This window comes from Astatotilapia calliptera, chromosome 1 (assembly GCF_964374335.1).
Source record: "Astatotilapia calliptera chromosome 1, fAstCal68.1, whole genome shotgun sequence".
Classification (NCBI taxonomy): Eukaryota; Metazoa; Chordata; class Actinopteri; order Cichliformes; family Cichlidae; genus Astatotilapia; species Astatotilapia calliptera.
The window spans coordinates 8,478,698-8,504,969 of NC_137422.1; the positions used below are offsets into that span (position 1 = coordinate 8,478,698).

The 26,272-nt window shown below is 39.5% G+C and overlaps 1 protein-coding gene across 1 annotated transcript in view; it reads left to right on the top strand.

The window, feature by feature from the left end:
• The window catches only part of LOC113027985 (protein kinase C-binding protein NELL1), a 301,737-nt gene that overhangs the window by 72,692 nt on the left and 202,773 nt on the right, over positions 1-26,272 (top strand). The window contains exon 5 of the mRNA XM_026177879.2: positions 25,244-25,340. Within this exon, the coding sequence (XP_026033664.1) occupies positions 25,244-25,340 (97 nt within the window). The remainder of the gene's footprint in view (positions 1-25,243; positions 25,341-26,272) is intronic.

Consider the following 26,272-nt stretch of genomic DNA (forward strand, 5'->3'; position numbering starts at 1 on the left):
TATTATTACTAGAGATGGCACGATGCCACTTTTTTATGTCCGATACCGATACCGATATCATAAATTTGGATATCTGCCGATACCGATATGAATCCGATATAGTGTTTTTTAATCAACAAAACTGTTTTTTAAATATCTTGCTGCATTTTGTATAAGTTCATACTCAAGTTTAAAACAACAACTACACTAAAGCTATTCTGTTATACCTGTATGCAAAAAAAAAATATTTCATAGTTCAGCAATACTGATCAATCTAATAAACTTAAACCTACACCATCCTCCCTATTCTGGTATTTTAAAGAGTACTTAGCATAAATATTAAGCAACCTAACTAATAGGGCTCCAACTCCCAGCAACAACAAAAATAAATAAATAAAAAATAGGGAACCACCCCTCACGCTCCACCTCATGATGCTTAATCGACGTAATCAACCTTAATTTGATGCAGTGTGGAAAAAAATGCACAGAAATCAATTATTTTTCAAGAAATATTAAATAGATTCAACATCTTTCTTCAACAAAATTGCAGACTGCACAGATGGTACCTTCCCAAAGGAAAAAGTACTATAGCTTACTAGGGTGTATATATTAGACTTAATAGTTACTACATACAATAATTGACTTCTATTCATTTTACATCAAATTAAAACTTTGGGTGTCAGATAATTATTTATTAAAAGCTAGACATTTTAAATGAGAATAAGAAAGAAAAGTATGTCTTTGTGCCCCCTTTTCCCAGTTAATGCCCTATCGGCCCCCCTGGCTAAACTTTGCTAGATCCGCCCCTGCACAGTTACCAGCGTCAGCTACGTAGAAAAAGATCCTGGAGTAGAAAGTAATAATAAATAAATTCTAACAACAGCTGATCAAGCTTAAACGTGCTGCTGTTGTTCAGCCGCTGGTTTCCTCTTTCTGGTGCAAAGTGGGCCAAAAGCAAACTAGAGACACGGACTTGCTACAGAAAAGCTGATCAGCTGATCGTTAAGCAGTTTCATGATTGAAGTAGCAGCAAGAGGAGGCAGTCGCTCCATATATCGCTTGTTAAGCTTAACGCAGGAATGCTTTACAAACATTCAGAGATGGACTTACACACTTGCTTTACTTCTCTCGGGGATAACTTTGTCGGAGATGAAATGCCGGGTTGCTAGCGAAGCTCCACATGCTATCCAGACCACCGACAGGTCCCGCATGCCACAGCCGCTCTATCACGTGATGCATACTGCTCCGACGTGCTAATGTTCTGAGGTGAGTTACGGAGTGTTGCAAGTTTTGTGAGGTGCTTTCGTGATATTTAATGGATCGGATTACATTTTTTATTTTTCTCCGATATCCGATCTAGTAATTTAGGTCAGTATCGGACCGATACCGATACGTAATATCGGATCGGTCCATCTCTAATTATTACACAGGAAAAAAAACAACTACACGTAAAATAATCACATCGTGACGCCTCTGCCTTTGTAAATGGAGGGTCAGTAACTGCGTGTGTATATGTAAGCGTGTAAAACCTGAAGATAGAGACAAAATACTGTTAATCTGACTATGTGCCATTCTGCAATTCAGCTCATGTAAACAATAACGTAGCGCACAGCGTGACGAACTCTGTATTCCTCGTCCACACGTAAACGCAATAAAAGGAGTTTTTAAAAAATCTCCATTTTCGGTGATTCGAAATGCCGTTTACATGTGGACGAAACAGCTGCGTTTTCAAAAATACTCGTGTAGGTGTGGACGTAGCGTAAAAGAGTTAGTAGTTTATTTTCTTACTACCTGTAATTTATTGCAGAGTACTTGTATTTGCTTAATTGTTTACTAAATGTTTGAGGTGTGAAATAAACCGCAATGGAGCCGGGTCGTAACATAAGTGGGGGCTCGTCCGGGATACTTATATGATACTTAAATGAATTCTAATGGTTATGATAATGTTAACCATAAAACACCTTGATGACATAATAATTGAAATGATTCCAGTGTAATTACAGTTGAGATTTCAAACGGATTTGACAATCACAAAGATAAAAAAAATAGTGAAACTTAATATTAGTTATTTTAAGGAAAACATTGATATTAAAGTATAGATGTTGAACTCGTATGTACTACTCAGTAGGGGACATCAGATAGACATAGACCATGTTTTAATGTAGGTCCTACCTATTTTATATACCTCTTTTATATGTTTCCTGACAGACAGCTCTAAGAGGGAATTGCCCTTTGAATAGCTAATTAATAACACTTGGTTAATAAACCACGATAACTAAATGTTAAATTAAAAAATGCTAATGCATGAAGGTGTCAGGTTACTGGAGCTGGAGGTAAATATAAGGATTTTTCACCCTCATTGTTATTGTTCAGTCAGGACAGCGCGATGATATTCTGTCCTTCAAACACACAAAATATATATCTTAGTTGCTCCAATGCAGAGATTTTGGAAGTAGGCTTTCTGCCACACAGCGTATCCATTAAGTAACAGCAGACAACCGTCCAGCCAATCCTTTTAACAACAAAATCAATCCATTCTTGCCTCCTAGCAAGATGGCGGCGCGCACAGACGCAGCGGCTCACTGCTCTTCACGTTCGCTGTTTTGTTTTTTACTTTTTCTACGTGTATCTGTGTGGATGTGTGTGTTTTTTATCATTATACATCGAGTAGAGTCCACCTACAGTCGTCAGGACCTTCTGAGTTTGGGATTACGCTGTGAGCATTACATCGGACTATCACCACTTTCACGGCATTCCGGAGGACATAATAAGAGCTCCAGGGTCTCCGTGGTTGGTTCTTCCCAGCGGCAAGACAAAGAGGAAACGTAAACAAAGGAGGCAAAAGCGTGGCTGCAGGGCGGGCCCATTAGCTCGGCTAAAGAAACAGCCATTTAAGCCACCGCTTCCGAGTATTTTCCTCTCCAACGTCAGGTCCATAACCAACAAAATCGACGAACTGAGATTACAAATTGCAGTCAATAAGTGTGTACGGGACAGCAGCATAATATTACTCACAGAGACTTGGCTGCAGCCATCAATTCCGGACTCGGCTGTTGAGCTAGCAGGCCGCACGGTCCACCGTCACGACAGGAATGGCCACTCCGGTAAGATCAAAGGAGGGGGTTTATGCATCTACACCAATGACAGCTGGTGCAAAAACACAAAGACTGTAGACAGCCACTGTTCCCCAGATTTGGAATATTTGACTGTGAAGTGCAGACCCGTCTACATACCTCGCGAGTTTACTGTTGTCATGGTAACGGCCGTGTATGTACCACCCGATGCTAATGCTAACTCGGCCATGGAGGAGCTGCACAAGACAATAAGCAACCAGCAGAACTCCCATCCAAACGCAGTGCACATTATAGCTGGGGACTTCAACCATGCTGATTTAAGGTCAGTATTCCCCAGATTTGAACAGCATATTAAATGTGCAACGAGGGGGAAAAACACATTTGATAAAGCCTACAGCAACATCCAAAAGGGCTACAGAGCCGCCGTGCCTAAAGTCAGCCACAATTGTCCCACTGCCAAAGCATACTAACATTAGCAGCCTCAACGACTACCGACACCTGTTATAATGAAGTGCTTCGAGAAACTGGTCCGACATCACATCATGTCCTGTTTGCCACCCACACTCGACCCGCTCCAGTTTGCATACAGAGCTAACAGATCAACTGAAGATGCCATCGCTACAACGCTCCACACCACCATCTCTCACCTGGAAGTGCAGGGCCGTTACGCCAGGCTGCTCTTTGTTGACTTTAGCTCTGCTTTCAATACGATACTCCCGGACAGACTAATAGTTAAACTGCTGGAAATTGGACTTCCTTCCACCACCTGCCGCTGGATCAGAGACTTCCTCTCAGACCGTGTACAGAGAGTTAGAGTGGGGCCTCATCTTTCCTCAGCCCTCAGCCTCAACACCGGCTCTCCACAAGGCTGTGTACTGAGTCCCCTACTGTACACTCTGTACACACTTGACTGTGTTAGTTTCCAGACAACACAGTCATCAAGTTTGCAGATGATACCACCGTGGTGGGGCTCATCTCAGGGGGAGATGAGACTGCGTACAGAGCTGAAGTTCAGAGGCTGTCAGATTGGTGTGCAGATAACAACCTGGACCTCAATACCACCAAAACAAAAGAACTGGTAGTTGACTTCAGAAGGAGGAAGTCCGAGCTGCATCAACGGGGAGTGCGTGGAAAGGGTCTCCAGTTTCAAGTTTCTGGGTGTGCACATAGACACAGACCTCCAATGGAGCTCTAACACCTCTGCGGTCTTAAAGAAGGCCCAACAGCGTCTCCACTTTCTGAGAATCCTCAGAAAAATGGACCTGAAGAAGGAGCTGCTGACCGTCTTCTACCGCTGCTCCATTGAAAGTGTGCTGACATATTGCATCGGTGTGTGGTTCTCCAGCTGCACCACAGCACACAGAAAGGCACCCCAGAGGGTCATCAACATGGCCCAAAAACTCATTGGACATCCTCTTCCCTCCCTGAAGGACCTGTACAGCACTCGCTGTCTCAAGAGGGCACGCAGCATCCTACGGGACTGCACACACCCAGGACACCGGGTGTTTAAGTTGCTGCCGTCTGGCAGGAGGTTCAGGCTGCTGAGGTCCCGAACAAATAGACTCAAGGACAGCTTTTACAACAGGGCAATAGCCCTGATCAATGTAAATAGCTGACCTGACTGGATACCTCCCTGGACTTTTTTAGGGGGGAGGTAACAATGTTTAAAACAATAATATTTATATTTATAACAAGGTGCAATAATAATTAATGTGCAATAATAACAGTGTGCAATACACATACACTTATTCTTCTTTTTTATACTAAGTTAATATACTGTGTTGTGTTGTTTGTTGCGTTGTGATGTGTCATATCGTGTCGTGTTGTGTTATATGTAGTGCCGACGCAGGACAGTTTTTTCAATTTCATTGTACTACTGTACAATGTATGACTGTGCAATGACAATAAAGATTTATCTTATCTTATCTATCTTATCATTTCATTTGTGTGTTATGGATGATTGTTCTTTAGAAAATATGTAGCTTATTCTAAATGACACCCAGATGAACCCATATTTGTCTGAATTTAGTTTGTTAGATTTATCACTTTGGCTCAAATGACTGAAATATAAATTTAGCTCTGAAATTTAGTGTCCAAGCTCTCGTCTGGACTATGATCAGACATAATAAAAAAAAAAAAGCTTAATTCTTGAGGTCTTCTAAAGACCCAACACTGTGTCACTTTAAATGTTTGCTCTGCTCTGATCATCACCTCACAATTATTTGGTGTTGACCTAACAGTGTCTACACTAATAAATCCAGATTAATCCAGGGTTAGAAGTGCTTGACCTCAGTGTTTTTTCTTTCTCCACATGTGTACTGCTGTGAACTCTTTCTGTGGACTCATCCTCATCTTATCTGACAATACTCAGTCTCTGTCAGTAATTATGCTTCTTCTGTGCATTGATTAATGTAGCTTGCCTCAAGGCTTATCAGCTTGGCTCAGCACAGTTTGTTCACATCTTTTTTCTTTCAATAACAACCTAATAAATGCTCCCAATCTGTTGCATGGAGATTTATTTTACAAGTCTGGCAAAGCTACACTCCTTCTTATTGTCTCTTAAACATTAAGTGAATCTGAACAATTTCACTTGTCTCTTGATTCTTAGATACATCTGTGAACACCAGATAAAAGATAGAGAATAACCTTGAAAGGATCATGAGCCAAAGGAAACGGTTATATATGAAAGATACATGAGAGTGAGACTTGTGTTGTTGTTAAAACTGACAAAAACGAGATACTGGAAAGGGGAAAAAGACAACTTACCTGTATTTTTTGCACCTAACCTAAAGGTACTTTTGGCAGCTACTTTTTTTCATTTGGGGTCATCACATCAAATTAATCCACATATTTGATTTGGCTCAGATTTTATACTATATGAACTTCCGTGTAGGAACTCTTTCATTTATCTGGGTTGGGCCTGGCAGAATACCACCACAATACTTCTGATGTATATCCAAAAAAAGAAATAAAAATATAAAAAAACAGTAATGTTGTGAGTCTTTTGTTGTTCCTTTTTTCCATTCATTTACTTTAACATTCATCAGAGTTGTACACCACACAAAACCTCATCACTACTTAGACGCAAAACTGAATCCTCCAATCACTATGATGTCATTGCCATTCTACTTTTAGTTCATTATCATAACTTACAATGATAGTCTCACTAAAAGTCAAAGTCACAGACATTTAGTCTAAGATGTGCTGTTCTGTCTGTCGGCTGCTTTGTGAACAAAACTTGGTATAGCTTACCTGTCAGGATGAAAAATGAATTTTCTGCAGCATTTTAGGAGCATTTCAGTGAACAGCTCAGACATTTGTAAATAACAACATGTTGCACTCAGATGTGTGGAGGGAAAAGATAGCTGCAATATGTTCCCTTAAACAAAGTCAATGATTTTGGTCAGTTATCTAGTGCCTACATACACTGGTTTTTACTCTAACACAACACTCAAAGCATTTTTTACTAGAAGCCACATTCACCCATTCACACACATAATCATAAAGTTTTTATTATGCACCTTAAACTATTTCTTTCTCTCTTGCTATCACATGCACACTTGAACTCCAGTTGATGGGGTTTGGTTTCTTGGTCAAGGACACCACGACATGCACATGAAAGCGCTGCGCATCAAACTTGCAGCTCTTTTTGATTGGTGGACAACCCCCTCAACTTCTTCAGCCACATTTTTTTTGCCTGGTTGCCCTTGCTTCCACCTATCATTTTATTATCAAATGTGTTTTGTGAGATCAGTGTGTTATTTTAGGTATTTGTTTTTCACACACCTTGATTTGTAATACTTGCATTAGTGCCACTGCAGAGTCTAGACAAGGTCAGGTGCAGTAATTGTGATTTCTAATTTCTCCTAATTGAATTATAGGCAGACATCCAGCACATACACCCTTTCTACACACTTGGTAAGCTTTTTGTGTTTGGACCTAATTGCAGTAATGACAATTACACTACCAGGTGGTTGTCCCCTACTTGCAGAAGGTCATGTCGTGCACAGACTGGCTTGTTCTTCCCAGGGGCTCTTTTTCCTCTTTTCAGTATTTTCGTTCTTACTCCTGGATCTGTTTTCTTTTTCTTTTTATTCTTTGACTCTGATAGCCAAGGCTCTGCTGCATGTATGATCTTTAGATGTGAGATGAAAGTCAACCTGGAAACTAACTGGGTTCTATTCCACTGCCGCCTTTAGGGTGGAGCCATATAACATTAAAATGTATGCCTCACAGTGGTTAAAAGGGGTTGATTTGATTGTTTAGGAGTGCCTCATTTGTTTTCTGATCTCAGTTACCACTGCAAACATAAACTCATCATCACTTTGTTGATGTTTTTCAACTTTGTTTTGTTTTTTGTACAGTGAGATAACTGTAATCTGTTTTGTACTTGAACAAGTGCATTACACTCAGGTGTAGTATCTTATGTCAACAACAGCAAAAGCCAGATGCCTTTCATTCTGAGCACTCTAGTATATTATTGTCTTTCAGTGAAAACTATTTTAATTTCTGCGCTCAGGTTTCATATTCTTTGCCGAGGCTGATCCACCCGACAGATGTGTGGTAGCCTCTGTCACCATGTCCAGTATTCTGCTGCTCCAAAAGTGCAACAAACTATCTGTGATTCAGTGCTCATGCCCTGATCAAGTGAAGTATTTTACTTACACCATCAACAGCATGGTTAGTTTTTAGCAATGACTTACACAACACCTCGTAGTGAATAACACAATGTAAAAATACCCAATTTCAGTTCTGGATTCAGTTCTATCACTTGACTTTACATCCAGGTTCAACATATTTCCCCTTCAGCAGCCTAATCTTATTGCAGCATAACCAAGGAATGTTTTAGGGTCACCTAATTAAGCTTTAATATACACTTTAATATACACAGGAACATGAAAAGTTTCATAATAATCTTAAAAGTAGAGCGAGTGTCTGACTCCAGAATCCAACCATCACAGCTCTTGTGCAGTACTATGGTAAAAAAAGACAAAATTGTCCACTGACTGAAGATCCAGATTTGCCATAATGTCCTGAGTCTAACAAAGGTTTAGATGTCCATTCCTATTCTAAATGAGTTGAGTTCTTGAAATTCTCTGCGTATTTAGTCTCCTAGTGGCGCTTTATACTTTAATCCTTAAACATAGCAATCTTCTCTCCACAAGCTAAACAGATGGCTTTACCTCTAGCTACCTCTAACTACTTAGAAACTCATGTTTTGCTAAAAACTCTAAATTGCATCAATGTTTCTTTTTCAATGTAAGCTGACATCTGTTTGTTTGATGTTAGCAAGCAAAGGGCTGTTCTAAGGTGAAACTGTATTTGCTTGCACACATTTGCAAAATGTAAATTGTAAAAAAAGAAAAAAAAAGAAAAAAAGATCACCTTCAAAATAAAAACATTAAAGTTTATTTTGATTTCCAAAAAAACTGCAAACTACAGTAAGCCATTCTCTGATGATGATATTTGATGGCCAAAATGGAATAAAGTGCATGATTTGTATTTAATTATATTTGAATCTTAATTTCCTGTTGACCTCACATGGGATGGTCAGGGATGGCAAACTGACCGGATGTGGCCTGGGGCAGTGCAATGCGCTGGTCTGTCTTAATACAAGGTTAGTAGCTTTATCCTGAGCTCATAATTGCATTTAAGTCTTCATTAGTGGGTTTTGTTCTTTGGTTGTCATGGAAACAGGCCTGGGCAAAACTTGCTTCCTGTTATTTGGTCATGCTTTTGCCATAATTAGTGCACAGCAATATTCTCAGAGGAAAACCCCTCCAGCAAAGATGATACTTTCATAAACACAAAGTATAATATATTTGTTTATAACATAATTCCTGTATTACAAAAGAACCAAAGAAAGCATTTTTAAAATGGTCCATTTGTCTAGTTTTGATGGTCTTTCTGTCAGAACAAGAACAACATCATAAGTTGTCTATATGCAACTTACAATGCTATTTACACAAATGCAGATTAATTTCTATTTCTTGTTGTATTGGTACAGCATCATTGGAAAAAAAGACACATACTAAAGTAAAGATCTGAGACACCAATGACATGGAAAAAAATAGACAGCTCAGTTGAGTTCTTCTTTGCGGATGAGAGTGAAAATATTTTCTTTCTTTTTTTGGCTGCACTTTGTATCAATATGCAGTGCATACTTTTGTCAGATCTGAGTTGTGTTCACAGTGTAGATGGTACATGTAGTTTTGTCACACTGTTTTAGTTGTGAATCCCTGTTAAAGAGATGCACACAACAAAATGAAACACAGCAAAGGAAAATTAAAAAATGTAAAAAGATATTCTGTGCCTGGAACACCTCACCTCCTGGGTGAGGTGTCCCGGGCATGTCCCTCCGGGAAGAGGCCCTAGGGCAGACCCAGGACTCCCTAAAGAGATTATATCTCTCGGCTGGCCTGGGAACGCCTTGGTGTCCCCATGGACAAGCTGGAGGAGGTGGCCGGGGAGAGGGAGGTCTGGCCCCATGACCTGGCCCTGGATAAGCGGAAGAGGATGGATGGATGGACACATTCTTATTTTTGTACATGACTTTTATCACTCCTAAAAAATTGCAGAGTCACATCTCTACTACAAAACTGAAAGTAAGTGCACTTACAGTGTGGCTTATAATCCAGTGCAAATCAGAAATAATATATAATTAAAGTTAATGTGATATATAGAAGTCAGAAGTTTGGACACAACTATGGTCAAAGATGAAATATGGCCTCACTATCTAAACTGTATGTTACATTTTGGTAGTTTAGCTATTTTACAGTCAAAAATTAATGCTTTGGGTTTTTTTGTCTCTGTGTTTTTGTATCTGAGGCTACAGATCATTTTACATTTAAACTGTTATGTAAAGGGGTGCATCATTATGTGTGCTTACTTTTTGTACTCTCTCTTCTAGAGGTTTTTGTTGTAGAGTGTGTGGGTGTCACAGCAACAGACTTTGAACACTCATCACTGAAAAACTTTACTTACGGATAAGCTGAACAACTGAATAACAATTGGACCTGATTTAGAATTTTTCAAGTTCACTGTGGAGTGAGTATATATATACTATACTATACTCAGGTAGTATGAATTCTGACAGGATTATTTATTCCCTTGTAATATAAGGTCAAGGATTTGAATACATAGATTTATTGATACTGCTCCATTAGCTGCAGTGAGTGGTTGAATGATTTCATTGACTGTTAGGGAGCACAGCTTTATTTAGCTGGGGAATGAGGCAACTGCCTGATACTGCATAAAATATAAATATCTTAAGTGAAGTATTACAAAAACTGCTCTGGATTCAACTATACTGTAATGACAACACCAGAGACAATGATGTGAGACTGTAGAGGGCATAGAGTAGATTCAAAGATCTGTGAGATGATTCAACAATTTTTGGTGATCCCTTTACTTTAGCACTAACATCAGGCTGTTTTGTTTTTTCTTCTTAAATGGAAACTGTTTTTAACAGTTTGATGTGTTTAAATGTATTTATCATATGCAATAAATATGGAAGCTGTGCTACAGCAATATTAAAGCCAGGAGGTTTAAGTTTCATGACAACTATCTGATGTTTTTCCTGTGTTTGTATGGTTGATCTTGGGATGCTCTGGTATCTATCCTCAGTCCAGAGACCTGGGAATTATGTATGTTTTATCTATAGACTTCCTATAGGTTTTCCCTGATGATACTTCCTACTTTTCTTTAGTGTGCCACTAACTTTCTCCCCATGAATCTGTTCATTAGCAGGTCTTACTGTTAGGTAAATACAATGATTAGACATCAACAAAACCAAAATACTGTACACCCTTACTATGTCCATAGGAATAAAGAGGGTCAATAGCAGCCAGGTTCAGTGGATCAAATGCACTAGATTAATTGCTCATCAGCAATGTGATTTGGCAGTTTGCTGCTCTGGAACATTCAGGTGTGTGTTAACACAATGCCAAGAAGGAAAGACATCAGCAATGACAGAGAAGCAATTGTTGATGTTGATCAAATTGGGACGAGTTATAAGTCCATTTACAAACAGTGTCAAGTCCATTTTTCTACAGTGAGAAGGATACAAAAATGAAAGAATTTAAAACGGTTCCCAATCTACCCACAAGTGCATGTTCAGCGTCAGAGCATGCAGTGGTCAGAGATATTGCAAAAAAACAAAAACAAATCCAAGAGCTACATCTTAGGCCCTACAGGCCTTAGAAAAAGACTGAACAAATTTGGCTTGTTTGGAAGAGTTGCCTGAAGAAAGCCTCTTCTCTTTAAAAAAAAGAACATGGAAGCAAGGCTTAGGTTTGCAAAACTGCATCTGAGCAGCTTCTGAAACAATTTCCTTTGGACAGACAAGATTAAAGTGCCAACCGTGGCGACCGTGGCTCAGGGGGTTGGGGATCGCATCTGTGACCGGAAGGTCACAGGTTCGATCCCTGGGCCCTCTGTCCTGGTCATTGTGTCCCTGGGCAAGACACTTTACCCTACTTGCCTACTGGTGTTGGCCAGAGGGGCCGATGGCGCGATATGGCAGCCTCGCTTCTGTCAGTCTGCCCTGGGGCAGACTGACAGAAGCTTGCCTCCACCAGTGTATGAATGTGAGAATGAATGAATAGTGGTATTGTAAAGCGCTTTGGGTGCCTTGAAAAGTGCTATATAAATACAATCCATTATTATTATTATTATTATAATTAAAGGGCCATAATGTACAGCACCACGTTTGGTGACACCCAAATACAGCATATCTGCACAAACACTGTCAAGCATGGTAGTGGTGGGGTAGTTATTTGAGATTATTTGGTTTGGGATTACTTTAAAACCACAAGAACAGTCATGACCGGCCCAATCAAAATTCAGGCCTGAGACCACAAGCCTCAATGAACTAAAACAATGCTGTAAGTAAGAGTCGGCTAAAATTCCTCCACAGCATTGCCAGAGACCAATAAAGTCATGCAGAAAATGATTACATGAACTTATTGCTGTGGTAGCTCTACAAACTGTGGAAACATGGGGTGTATTTCACACACATAAACTGTCATAATATGGCTTAGTTTTTGTTAAATAGTCCTGTGGTATAATGTGTCTTGTGTTGATGTTATGTGAGGTGGTATTTAAATAATTTTAGAGCATGGTAAGGGCCAGATTAATTTATTTTACCTCCTGATATGTAAAACCTTTGAATTGAAAGGTATACTTTGTTATTCAGTGTAGTACAGCTGCACAGCACGAGATGAAAATTTGGCTCCTTTGTTCCAAATAGCAACAAATTTGTAATGTCTAACTGGGCCAGCTGTGAGCTGATAAAGACTGCATGTTACATCAGCTTCCCAAGGTTCTCCCTACATACAGTGGTTGGGATTATTAGCACACGGTTGATTGTGTCTTTGAGCAATCGTATTTCTTTTTGAAATTCCCCGCTGTACAATTATCATAGAAGCCAATGGATAGTGGGTCAAGACAGACTTAGAGGAGCAGATGCATGAACAGCATGTGGGAACATGGCAATGGAAAAGCATTTACAGTATGTGGCCTGAATTAACCAGAGGCTAAGTGAAAAGTTGCTTTAAAAAAATGTTTTTTCTGGCCCAAAATTTTTTGCCAGTTGCGTCATGCTTCTTTTTCTCTGTCTGACTTGTGATGGTTGTGTTGAGTGATGTTCTAATTATGCTTTCAAAACAGCTGAATATCAGGGCTGATTGCTAGTTGCAACACAGAGTCTGATTAACTGTCGGAAAATTCGTACAAAATAGAAGATTATGCAAATAATATAAAACTGACTTTCTAACCTGCCTGACACATGGGAAGGTCAGATAGAGCTTGCATGGAAGAAATGCTGCAATGTTTAGTTCTCTAATTGATTTGTTTGTAAACACATAATATCATTTTGATCAGAACAATTGCTCATATAATTTACAGGCAAATTACCAAAAATTCTCTGATTGTAGCATCCCAAATGGAACCACAGATTGAAGCTTTTTCTCTGTTTTGTGTCACATTACAGAAAACATCCAATTTGTAAAGTTGCCTGTTGGTTTAGCAATTTAGAGATGACAAATTAAGAACTTAGAATTTGGACTTGCTTCCTGGTTTATATTTAAATAATCGGGATAAATATTTGATTTGGAAATGTGTTGTGATGTGCTCTTTCTTCTCCTTTGAGTGGAACTATGTTCTCCTTTTTTGTTTCCTTGTTTATCTTATTTATCTTTCCATTGTAGTGAAGTTACAGCTTCTCCAGTGCTTCAAATATGTGCAGTGGGTCTGAGAAGTACACTGTTCCTTACAATCGAGAGGAGGAAAACCTTTAATACTTTTTTGCTTTTCTGAAGCCATCGTGATCTACTTCACATCTATACAGTTTCAAAATAAAATATATATTGGCCATCTCACTACACACTTAGCTAATGAAGGAAGACGGACACTTGGAGCTCTCCCCCTTAAAGATCTCATAATAATATGATATTTCTTTTGTCCAGCAGCCAGACAATGACACTCTGCTTTGCTCATTAAAGAAGCCAGTGAGCTGGAAGGTTTTTTTTTCTTACCTGTTAAGCAGTTCATCTGCCCAGCCAAAACTATCATTAGGATAAGGGCGGGAAAAAAATCCGTTAGAGTGGAATGGGACATTAGGTTAATGACAGAGGTGCAAGGAAGCTAAGTTCTTATGAAAATATGGTTTTGTTTCCTTTTGTATTTCCCAAATATTGCAGTGTGATGTTTCTATATAAATTATACAGGTTTTAAATGATAGCCAAGCCCTTCTTATATTAAAAGTGAGAAAGAATATAAATGTTACTCCAAATGAGGAATTCAGGTATACCTTTTTAATTTCCTGTGAAGGGCAGTGCCGCTCAGCAGAGCAGCAACCATTCATTACTTTATTACCTGATCACTGACGCCCCAGCTAAGAGGAGGGTACTCTGCCAAGAATAATAATGAGTTAAAATCAGGTTAATAATGCTACATGACGCTGTCTGTAACCTGTAACCTTGGCACTGATGACCTTGTTGTTGGCAAGGTTTCCGCTGGAGACACAACATCTCTGACAGGAAAGCTCTTTTGTTTGACTGCGCTGGTGTATTGTCCCAGCTTCATAGGACACACAGTGAAAGCAGATAGGAAATTATATGTGGCCTTTGGGTCTTTAATCAACAGGGTATTTCCAGCAAAATAAAATGCGTTTAGATCATGGGTGGCTGTTCTTCCAGGGCAGCAGCTCGTACAAACCTCTGAGTAATTACTCCTCCTGCACTTGGCAAGCTAATGAAGGAAATTTTTAAATGTCAATGAAGTGGTGGTGGTTGTAAAGCCTTTTCTTCATTTGATTTTCTGCAGTGTGCTCTCCATGTGAGTCAGGCTACACAGAGCCATCTCTAACATCCGACTGGGATTTACAATCAGTGTTGCAATCCAGCCATTCGAATGACGCAACTGTTAAAAGCGAATTATTTTCCCTCTGGGCGCACTTATCACCTGAGATTAATTTAAGGCGTGAACTGGTAAACTAGCAGTCCTGATGTGAATGCATCTGGTGCTGATCAACTTTTTTGTGGTGCTGCTTGCATCAAAACTATTTCCCTCTGATCTAAATTTTTAATCAGAAAAATCCTTTAATCATATGTGTCGGTGTTGGTACAATTATTTGATCCCCTGCTGAATTTGTAAGTTTGCTCGCTTCCAAAGAAATTAACAGTCTCTGATTTTATTTTAATGAGAGAGACAGAATATCAATGAAAAATCCAGATGAAAAGTTGTAAGGTATTTTTTTGTAGTTGGTAACCAGGTTTGCACACTTGAGCAGGGGAAACCCATTGTTACTAATGTTGGTCCCAACTGCCTTTCTCATGATCATCCTCACCCCCACGAAGCAAGATCACACATGAAGCTCCAGACCAAGGGACATCAGTGGTCATTCTCTTTTCTAATAATCACTCCAGCAGTGGTTACCTTCTCACGAAGCTTCATGCTAATGGTTTTGTAGGCCATTCCAACCTTGCTCAGGTCTACAGTCTTGTCCCTGGCATCCACTGTCAGCTCTTTGGTCCTGCCCTTGGTGGTGGAGAGGTTGGAATGGAAGAACCTGATTCTGTGGATAGGTGTGTTTTATGACTTATTTTCATGGGCACACAGCCAATCTGTGGAAGCCAGAATTCTATTTGGGTTACATAAGTTAAATAAACTGGGAGGAAAGTTTTAAAACTGACTGACATTAAAAGATAATAGTTAGGGTGCATTCACACCTGCTGTGTTGAGTCCGTTTAAATCAAACTCTTGTTTTTTTTTTCCAAGACCCTTTGGAGTAGGTTGTTTCAGTCTAGTTCCAAATGAATGTTTATGGTGTGAACTTGACCAGACCTCAACCCAAATTAACTGCTAGATGTAATTAGCAAGTTTGAGCTAAAAACGAAAGACAACAAATTGCAACCAATCTGAGTCAGTCTGCACAGATGAGCGCACTCCGCTGGTTGTATTGAGTTTATATAGAGGTTGATGAGCAGCTACATCATTTTACAGCTAAATCTCTGTCCTGCAGCAATTCCATCACTACAGTATTTGTGGAGGAAATGTTGTTTCAAATTGGTTTGGGCTGGAACGTGGATATCAATAGTTCATATGAATTTATTTTTAATGTGAATTTCTGTCTATGTCGACACCTACAGATTTTTTTTGTCAAGTTATCACTATATTATCAACAGATTGCATGCACTGTAGTTCTCAAGTTGACCTCATTCTAGCAAACTGATAGCAGACTGACTCCATCTTACTGTCTTTCATTGCCATCTTGACCAAAGTGGGTTTTAAAACAGCAACTGACAGCGAGTAGTCTCAGACCTGATTCCCATCTCCAAAGCAACCATTTCAAAGGCAACAAAGTAGCAAGTTCACTGTGCACAGTAACAATGTGATGTGCAGGCTAATCTGATATCTACTCTAACAACAAAGAAAGACAGTTCATTGATTAGTAGGAACATGATATTGCTTCTGTTGACATTGTTTTCACTTTAAAGTGAGTCCTGTTTAAAACAATACATTTGAAGCTCAATGCAAAAACATATACTGTATACCCTGTAAAATTACAAACAGCTAATGCCTGCAGTAAAGCAATGCTGTTTTGTATCTTCATCAGGCCCCTGGTATGACCCACTCTTCACTAATGTATTACCCCCTGCGAGTTTACATGTTGACCCTCATATTAATCATTTGTTTTTGCCTAGAACAAGATAACATGCCACTTTAATCCTCTGAACATCATTATCTCTTTCCAGCCATCCATTTTCTTAACTGCTTTTCCAATTCAGGGTCGCGGACGGGCCAGAGCCTATCCTTGCTGACATAGGGTGAGAGTACAATCTGGACAGATTGCTAGTTTATCACAGGACTGACACAGCTCACAGGGCTACTACGGATCATTAACTCCTTTTCTTTTTGTAAAGTGTGAGCCAATGTAAACTATGCTAAAAGGAAATCATCAGGACACTGGAAGCTTTCTCCTTGTTTCGTTATTTCTTTGCACTCCTGCTTAATATTCGAAGCTGCTGATGCCATATTTTTGTCTGCTTTTATATGATGGATATCTACATGCAGCCATCATGGCCTGTGCAATGAAAAGTGTTGTCACTCAAATATTTGGCTTTGTTTTCAGGGACAGATATGAGGCTGTTAGTTCTCCCAGTAGTTTTCTTGTTTGAGGTTCACCGTTGTTTTGTGTCCAGTGTGATGGAGTGTGTCATTACCGCAGCCTTCCTCTGTTGAGCTCAGCAGGGTCCAACACACCTCCTTCAGGCAGGTGGTCAGGCTCAGGCCCCTGGTGGTGAGGACGAGGAAGAGAAGAGGAGCTTTATACTCCAATGAGACCCAGGGGACACGCACACAGCCATACATCCACATCTTACCATCCTCACCATCTTAGTGTCTTTCTTTTTTTAAGTATATCTGCAGATACAGTACAGTAGTAGTGCCTTATCAGAAAAGGACACAAGGTTCTATCACCAGATAAGGTCATTGTTGAGGTGAAGTAATTATAGATATCTGACAACATGGTAGCAGGCATGCGTTTCCTCCGGGAACTGGGTGACAATGCTAGATTAGACTCTATCTTCATATACATACTTGTAGGCAAAACCAGTCACCCCCCCCCCCCCCCCCCCACACACACACACACACACACACACACCAACAGGGAGGTAAAAGAAAAGAATTTGGGTCGTTTTATCCATTAAACATGATACATCTGCCATCTTGTGAGGATATGTTCTAGTTTCATGGTAGCAGTTTCCTTTTTCAGGGAAGATGCTCCAGTCCCTTTCATTTAGTTTTACCCTCTCCACTTCTCCCTTTTTTCTCTTTTTTTTTTGTACACATTAAATAAAAACAAAAATCAAAAACACTGTTAAAAGAATCAACTTTCTTCCCTTAAGGTTTTCTGACTCTTTGTGATTACTTGGCCTGGATTTAAAAGCGAATGGGAATATCGATTCAAATCACATGTCTGCCATCACAGAGCATAATGGCAGCATCTTTCAACCACTGTGGGTGGCAGAGCTCCAGTCTGAGCTGGTAAAGTTCAGTTCATTTTCAGCACTTAAGAGGCATGAGAGAAGCTTACAGATGCCCTTTTAGAAGTAGAGGCTGCAATGACAGCTGCCCAAATTTGCAGCAGTACTTTCACTGAAGTAAAAAAAAACCTGGGAAACAAGAAAGAAAACCAGCACGTTATTTCACAGCCCGATTCACCATCCTCACACCACCGCGGACCAGTGATGCAGAGGATATGATATATTGGGTGTATCGAAAAGTATTTCAAAATTCTGTAATTCCATAGTTGCCCACTGGTAATGATTAAAACAGTCTATTATCAGAATCAAAATACTTTATTGATCCCTGGGGGAAATTATTTTTTTGTTACAGTGCTCCATTATATTATACATTAACAAGACAGACAATACGCTAACTAAGAATAGTACAATATATACATATACATAAAGTCAATTATTAATAAATAGCTGAAAAAGAAACATGTGTAGTTGTAGCAGTAAACTACTATTAAAAAGAGCAGATTTGTGACTTTCATGGGTGCTGGTAGGTAGCATAACAACACCAGTGGCTGCAGTGACTCCAGATGTGTTTACAAAAGTATGAGATGACTTTCACTATCATATGGACATGTCACATGTGAACATTGGACATTTTGTGTGTAAAAAACGATTTTTAGCCATGTATTTTAAAATTTACTGTAAGTTTCTATGTCCAATGTTTTTTTAAATAGCCTTTTTAAAGGCAGATGATTGTTTTTGATAGAGCTAGTATTTATATTTTCTTTTTGTAGCACTTGAATTTCATATTAATGACATTTAAAAGAAATATTTTTGCATCCTGAGCACCCTGTATTACATGTAGTCAATGTATTGGTCAGTTCGGTTCTCAAACTCTATTAAATACATGAAAAAACAGCACCATAAAAAATTACAAATTAAAGGAAAATATTTTCTGAATATTCCTGAATATTTTGGGGTCATTTAGTTGATCATTTACCTTAACTTAGACTCCTGGTGTGGTTAAAATATTAATAAAAAATGCAGAATAATGTTTGACTGTGTGTAGATGCCAATTCAATGAAATTTCCCCCCAAAATTGCACATGTCAAACTAATCCAGACATTTAGCCTGTAGTCCACAAACATAAAAAACAAATATATGTTGTTATATTTTTAAATATTAAAAAAAAGATAGTAGGGTGTACTCTGGACATAAAAGTTTGAGAAACTGAAAGAAAGGTGGACAGGTAATGGTGTACCATTTAAAAAAATCTTTACACTTTAAAAAAAAGTACACAGAATTAAAAATAAAATGCCAGAAATATCAAACTGACAGTACACAGGCAGAGAAGCGTAGGGATATGTCGAAACAAACAACCAAACACCTTCACTCAGGTTGGTACCTAAATGAATGAAAGCACCACGCATGAAAGAATTTTACTTCCATTATTTTTATGTCTTTATAGGAGTATCTCACATGTCCATGTGTCTGCATGAATAAATTACAGCTGCTGTGCTGTCAGATCAGTGCAATTCCTCAGCATGACCAGAATTTGTCATTGTGTGGAAGGCAATATAGCAGCTTCATGACCTGTGTGTATGTTTTTGGTGTGTGTGCATACTTTTTTAATGCTTCCTATGTTGGTTGACAGCAGTCCTGCTACAACAAACCAGATGAGATTCAAGCATCTGTTTTTTCAGACATAACCTCTAGAAGAGGAGAAGTGGGTGAGCGTGACAGTGGGCAGTTGAGTGGCAGATTACTTCAAATTACAGGAAAATTATTTACAAGTATATGTGTATGTATTGTTTCCCAAATTGGAAAATTTTGAAATTTTGAAAAGCAATTTCCTACAGAGGTTTTTCAAAGTAATGCCTCCAAAGGGACAGACATGCAAATGTTCCACTTTCTCACTTTATGTGTATGTATAGTAGAGACAATGATATGCTGTGTGAGACAGTCAATACATCTTAGCACCTAGAATCACTGCTGTCACAGAGGTGCTACTGAGAGATGAAGTCACATAATCATTCCCTTGTGATGCCAGGCTCTCTGTTCTGAAGCATCCTAAGCACTGTATATAAAGGAGGAACACAACAGTTTTTTCTACCTATAGCTAAGGGAAATGACTTATGTGAACTGTAATGCAAATTTTAGGGGGTTCAGCTACAGTTATTGTAATTTTACACACAGGTACAAGCATATCTATGGAACATACAGTACACTGGCATGAAGAAAAGTGCTGATCGCAGAACTCTTCTTGCACAGAACAGTAGAAATCCACATGTAAATGAGCTGGAATTCATATCCAATCAGAATAAATGGACTGTAACTGAGAATCATCCCAATTATTATGAGCACATTACAGTTAGTAGGGCATAATTTGTATTCACAAAGAAAGGGTTGTCTCGTGTTAATTCTTGTACATTTTGCTCACAATACATCCCCTTTTCCCTGTCCACATAGACTGTGATGTGGATTGTTTAATACACCTGTAGTCTAGCATGATAGCACGATGAAAGTGTAGGCTTGGCTTACACAGAACATTGCACATTATAGACAATTCGTTCTGAGCAGCAGCATACAGAAAGTGTCTCAAGGACTTCTTAGATTGGGTGTAGACTGTAATGTTGGTCATCATTTGTGTATATTGTATATACTGAATATATTTGGTTGTGATTCCAAAACAGTCGTTTGTTGGAATGTGAAAGGGTGTCACAGCATGCCCACTGAAACAGTTTTATGAACAAAGACTCAACAAAGTCTTACAGTGCCTAAATTTATAAAGATTCTCCTGGTGTGACTGGTGCTACAAACACCATCTACAACCATCAGGAATGTAGCTTGATCAAAAGATTCTGGCTCTATTCTTTGAAAAAAAAGATCGGGTAAAAAGTACAACATGAAATGGTTGAGATTCCAACAAAAGTGAAAATCTATTCGCACCAGTAGTAGACTCATTTATGGGTACAATTGGAAGTGCAAAACAAACATGTAGATATATGATCACCTAGAAAACACATTTTCAGTCTGAACACGTTTGTTATGAAAGCTGTTTTCTCTTGGTTGTTTTAAAAAGAAAAATCAGGTTTCGTGAGCTCACTGGACTATAATATGATAAGCACCCTGAAACCCAATCTAGGTTACGCATACACACTGGGAACGTTTTGCAGTTTTTTTTTTCTTTTTTCTTTTTTAGTTGCCTGCAACAGTCACCAGTAATCTGCCACCCGCCTTCAGTGACTTGGCATTTCCCAGCTTGTGCTTTTGGCAGGGGATAAACTGAGAGCTTTGAGAATTATGTCCCATGGTGAGTCAAGTGATTCAAAAGGGACATTAACTCCCAATTTCGGACTTCATCTCTCTGCCAGAAGAAAGACACAAACATGACAGAAAATGTCTCAGGCTCAAATAGTGGAAAATTGAAAGTGGTCTGGAGTTTAGTGTGGTTGGCAGATATTGGCGAAGCAAAAGTGATGGCTGTGATTGAGACTGTTCTTTTGAAGTAAAGCTACGAAGGCTGTCAGACCTAAATAGATTGTCTAAATTTTGAAGAAAGAAAATATCTTTTTTGGATTTTTTTCTTTTTTCTTTTTTTTTTTTTTTGCTTTATTGAGATTGTGAAGGCAGACAGACGTGGCTTTTTCTTAGCCTTTGAGGCTTAATATTTCTTTATATTTACTTTTATCAGTATTGAATATGAACTTTGGATGCAGTAAACCAGTATTGCTGAAATCCTGACTGCCCAAGATTACATGTACTTTATTCAGTTCAGTCAGTAAATTGTTGAAAATGAGGCGGTCTGGCAGCTTATTGAAATTGACTGTCAACAAAATATGTGCTTTGCGGTACGACGTAGATATATACAGCCATATATACAGCCTGCCATACGGTGCTTCCACACTTCCAGCAGTACTTTCCACATTTCAGAATTTTCTCTTCACCTCAGCCACTCCATTACCATGAATGATACCGAGTGATTCCACAGCTGCCTGACTCTTTCTTCTATGTCTATATGTGACTCTTTCTTATTTTAACTCTTGGTGATGTATAGACAGACAATGATAAAGGTTAACTGGAGCTATGTTACATTTTTACTGGTTATGGCTCCAAGTGGTGAGATGGCTCCAATGGAGACCTGTTACGACTCATAGCAGCAACTACAATTAGAAGGGGGTCCTGTTATGGCTGTGGCTTAGGAGGTATAGCAGCTCATCTGCTAATCTTACTGACTGCTCCAGTGTGCAAGTATCCTTGGGCAAGCTATTGAACCCCAAATTGCTTTCTGGTGCATCCAGTGGAGTGTGAATGCTAGATAGAAATGACTTAGATGTAGAGAAAGGGTAAATGGGGAAATGAGGCACTTTGTATAAACTGTATAAAGTGCTCAAGTAAAGTAGCTAAACTTTGTCTGATTTTCTGGGGGGGGTTTCTCTACCAAAATCTATCTCTGCCCTGCCCTTCGGGCTATCATAGGAAGGAAAAATATATGTCAATGCTTTTGCATTCTTTGGGAAATGTAGCTGGGTAATTATGTCATTGGCATCGGTGAGCCAGAATTTGCACTTGTTTTTTGCTTTCACTTTGCAGTCGCGCGAACTGTGTATTGAGAGCGACAGCACTGATTGGTGAGTGACTATCATTTACGCACCAATTCCTCTGACATCGTCTCATCAATCGATAGCTTACTATGCAAACATGACAAGTGAAATCTCCCGCAGCAAGCTTAAACATGTGAGAGGTTGATCGCGCAGAGAATCGCTGAGCGTTATGTGAGTGCCTGTGTAAAAGCAGCAGGATATATATTTTAGTTCTGCTCAGCCAAATAAGACAGGTCAGGGTGAAGAAGTGACCACAAAACGGAAAGGTTATGACAAATCAGACTATAAGGCAAAAAGAAAGTGCAGCTTTATGGTTTCATGGACAAAAGAATTCTCTGTGGCTGCAATATGATGAGCTAAATAACCAGGGCTGCACATAAGTGGTCCGCAGGTGCGCATTTGCTGTCAAAACAAAAAACGGGCACAAGATAAGAAGTTACAACGCATGTTTGCGTACGTAAGATTTTCTGGAGGAGGACAGACATTTGTTTAGAACTCTTAAAGATGTCGAAGAAGCTCCTTTAAGCAATTACTGTGATGTTCCTCCACCTCCAAAGAAATGTCAGAAGGAGTCCGAACCACAAAAGAAGCGCGTATTCTCGGAAAAGTGGTTGCAGGAGGTGAGCTGGCTTCAAACAAATGATGAACGCACAGAGATGTGGTGCAGAATGTGCCGTGAAAATCCCACTCTAGTGGACAAAACAGTGCCTTTTAACTGGACGCAAACGCGTGTTGCAACTTCTTATCTGGTGCGCGTCTTTTATTTTGACAGCGAATGCGCACATGCGGACCACTTTTGTGCACCCGTGTAAATAACATAATGTTCTGCCGGGTGTGTTGTTGGTTTTCTCTCGATTTCTGAGTCGACAAGCGCCTTTGTTACTGGGACCAGTAATTTTAAGAAAGGCCCCCATTAGAACCCATGAGAAATGCAAGAAATGCATTATTGCTCAGTCTGCAATATCTTTCCCAGAACAAACACCGATTGCAAATAACATACTAAAAATAAACCTGAAAAATCTGTTTAGAACAGCGTACTATGTTGCAAAGAGTGAACTACCACTGGCACAATTTAGCAGTCTTTGCAAACTTCAAAAAGCAAATGGCCTCGATCTTGGTTCCACTTGCCTCTTACCAATGACTTCAGTGGAAATTTCAAATTCAGGATCTGACAAAGACTGATTCATGTCCTACACAGTTCTTACAAGTTCATAGAAATTTCTGTTCAATTAGAACCAAGTATTTGAGTTGATGATTGTAATTTTTATACAATGTTGTAATTAGTGTTTCAATAATTTTTTGATTAATGTTTTGTTTCTGTTACAATATTATACTTTAATGTATAATATTGTAAAGGAAACAAAACATCAATCAAAAAATTGCTCTCTTTTTTATTCGGGCTACTTAAATTTATTTTGGGCTACCAAAAACTGAAGAGTCCCTGCCCGAAGGGCTACCAGGGATTTTGAAATTTTGCGAGCCCTGCACCATGGTAAATATATATAAATATATAGAAACACAGTCACTGCAATTATTCACTGATAAAGTGTTTTGTGCGCTTGACTACAAAACTTTACCCGTTTTCATGAAATCCTGGCGAGAGACGTGCACCATTAATCACACTTTACCCTATGCTAACTAATATATGTCCTGTGACAATCAGCAGCCAGACTGCTAATACACCCGGAAGCACATCACTGTTCTAAATGGCATTGCTGTTCTCCAGTGTTCCTTGTGTGAAACTCCCAGTGTTGATCGCTGCTGAGCTGTTGATAGGAAAAGGTGAGGGAAGACAAAAACAGCAAGGTTGGATTTTGGGAAAAGGCTGGGTTGAGGGGGAAAAAAAGGTATGATCACATAACCTCTACATTCTGTATTGCGGCAACATCTTGCCCTGCAGGTGGGAAATCAAACACTTATGGTAAAAATAGCCTTGAGATACTGCACCACTTTTACCCCAGCATGGAAAAAACAAAATATGTGTTCATGTCACAACATATATTTAACAAAATCAATGAATGCTAATCTACCCACTATGTTAGGTTTTTATTTTATTTTATGTTTTATTTTATTTTTTTCACAAGAAGCTGTCGTAGCCACGATTTGCTAGCATTGTGCTAAACAGAAGTGTTGTTTTGTAATATATGGTCCTAAAAGAAAGCAAAATTGTTACTACTTTCAGTAAACTCTGTGGGCTAACATCCAGGAAAGTTCAAAGGTGCGTCAGTTTGGATACTTAGTAAGTAGTGCTGGTGTACTGCCACTGTTTTCGGTAGGGTAGTGAACAATTATAACTAGGCAGGCCTTTGTCCACATCTAATTTTAAAGTCCTAGTTTTTCCTGTTAGGCAGCTAGCTAGCGTTAGCGTCGCCATCAATGCTGATGTTTGTTGTTTTAAAATTTGACCGATACTCCATTGCCCGCTAAAAAAATTAACTGGAACCATTGCTACATGTAGCCACCCACACTTGTCTATGTGAACTAAAGTATGAAGTCATAACTGCAAGTCTAAGTATGGAAGTATGAGATTTGAGACAGAACACAATAAATAAATCAGCTTTCTACTCATATTGGCTCCTGTTGTGAGAAAGAGGAAGGAAAAGCTGTCAAATTATTCTCTGACATCCTCAAAGAGGCCCATTGCAGCCCACTGGCATCTGTAAGCCCACCTTACTGGAAGGAATAAATGGTGCCGAATGACACTGAGGATGTTTGCTTTGATAATGCCAAAGCCTGTTTGTGTCTGTGTCAGGAGTCGGGCGGTTAATCCAGCCTACATTCCAGGTCCTGATATCAATGCCGTGTTTGAGAACCGTTGGGCGAGACTTGCTGTCATGCTTGAGGAGAGCAGCCGTTGCTTTACACTGTCTGCTTTCTATGAAAGGAAGGGGGTGTATGGGAAGGAGCAGGGACACATATTCTGTCGGATTTACTTTTCTATTCAGTTGCGTTGGATCAGTACCTCGTTCCAGGCCAGCACAAAAAGAGAAACCTTTCTGTATCTGTGTTGTTATCAAATCATAATTGCTTTTTTCTTCGTCTTTTTTTTCCTGTTTTTTTGCAGAATTTATGAGCGGGTGATAGACCCTCCCCAGATGGAGCTCACCCCAGGCAGTGGAGTGTGGCTTGGCCAGCATAGCCACAGGCATGGTCTGTTTAAGGTAAGACTCCACAGATAATATGCAGACTTTATGCACCTTAGCATGTTTCACATTCAACATTGCCAGGTGTAATTGGGCAGATTTACAGTAGCTTGTGTGGGGGAAGAACGCCCGCTGTAAGATGCAAGAGTAAAGTATGGAGGGCTTACAGAGGAGCTGCAAAAAGCGCAGCTTGAGCTTTTCCTCCCTTGTTTCCAAGCCCATCACAATGATGTCGATTTTTAATCTGTGCTTGTTTTCTCCAGCTTCTGCATGCATTCGCAGCAGGGAGCAGACATGGCAGGGAATCACAAGGACATGCACATTCCCTTGATATTCCTACCTCTACTGCCCACCCGTCATGCAATCAATGGGCCTTTTTTGTCTTTGTAACACTGATTAGCCAATAGGCCCTTTTGTGGTGTGATTTATGTCTCCTCTTCATGCTTTGACACTATCGCTGCTGCACATGAGCACCATTCCTTCTCCGTTTACCTCCTTCATCCCTTCTTGCATCGACACTTCAAGGAACTCCTTCTTTTAGTCAAAGACTCTGGTCTTGAAAGACAGAGCCCCATCAGGCAGTTCCCTACCTGCAGTCAGCTCGGTGCCTTCCATGTGCAGGGAGCACTAAAAAGTGTTTGTCAGCAGCCAAGACAGAGTGTGGAAGAGCGAAAGCTTGTGTGAAGAGACTGAGGGAATGAGGAAGTTCTCCCTTCAGATTGACACAAAGTTAAGATGAGAGATCGTGTCTGACAAGTGCAGTAGCTCATTGTATCAGTGACCTGCTGCTTTGTGCATGATAAAGGTTATTTAGAGCTGCACGTTTCCCCTCCTGTTCACATCATTAGTTGTTACAGGAAAAGTGACGTTCAGATGTCTGAGACCTCCAGATGCTATTCACCTTTTCTTGAAAATGTAGTGCTGTTATTTTTTATATTGCAGCTGATAAT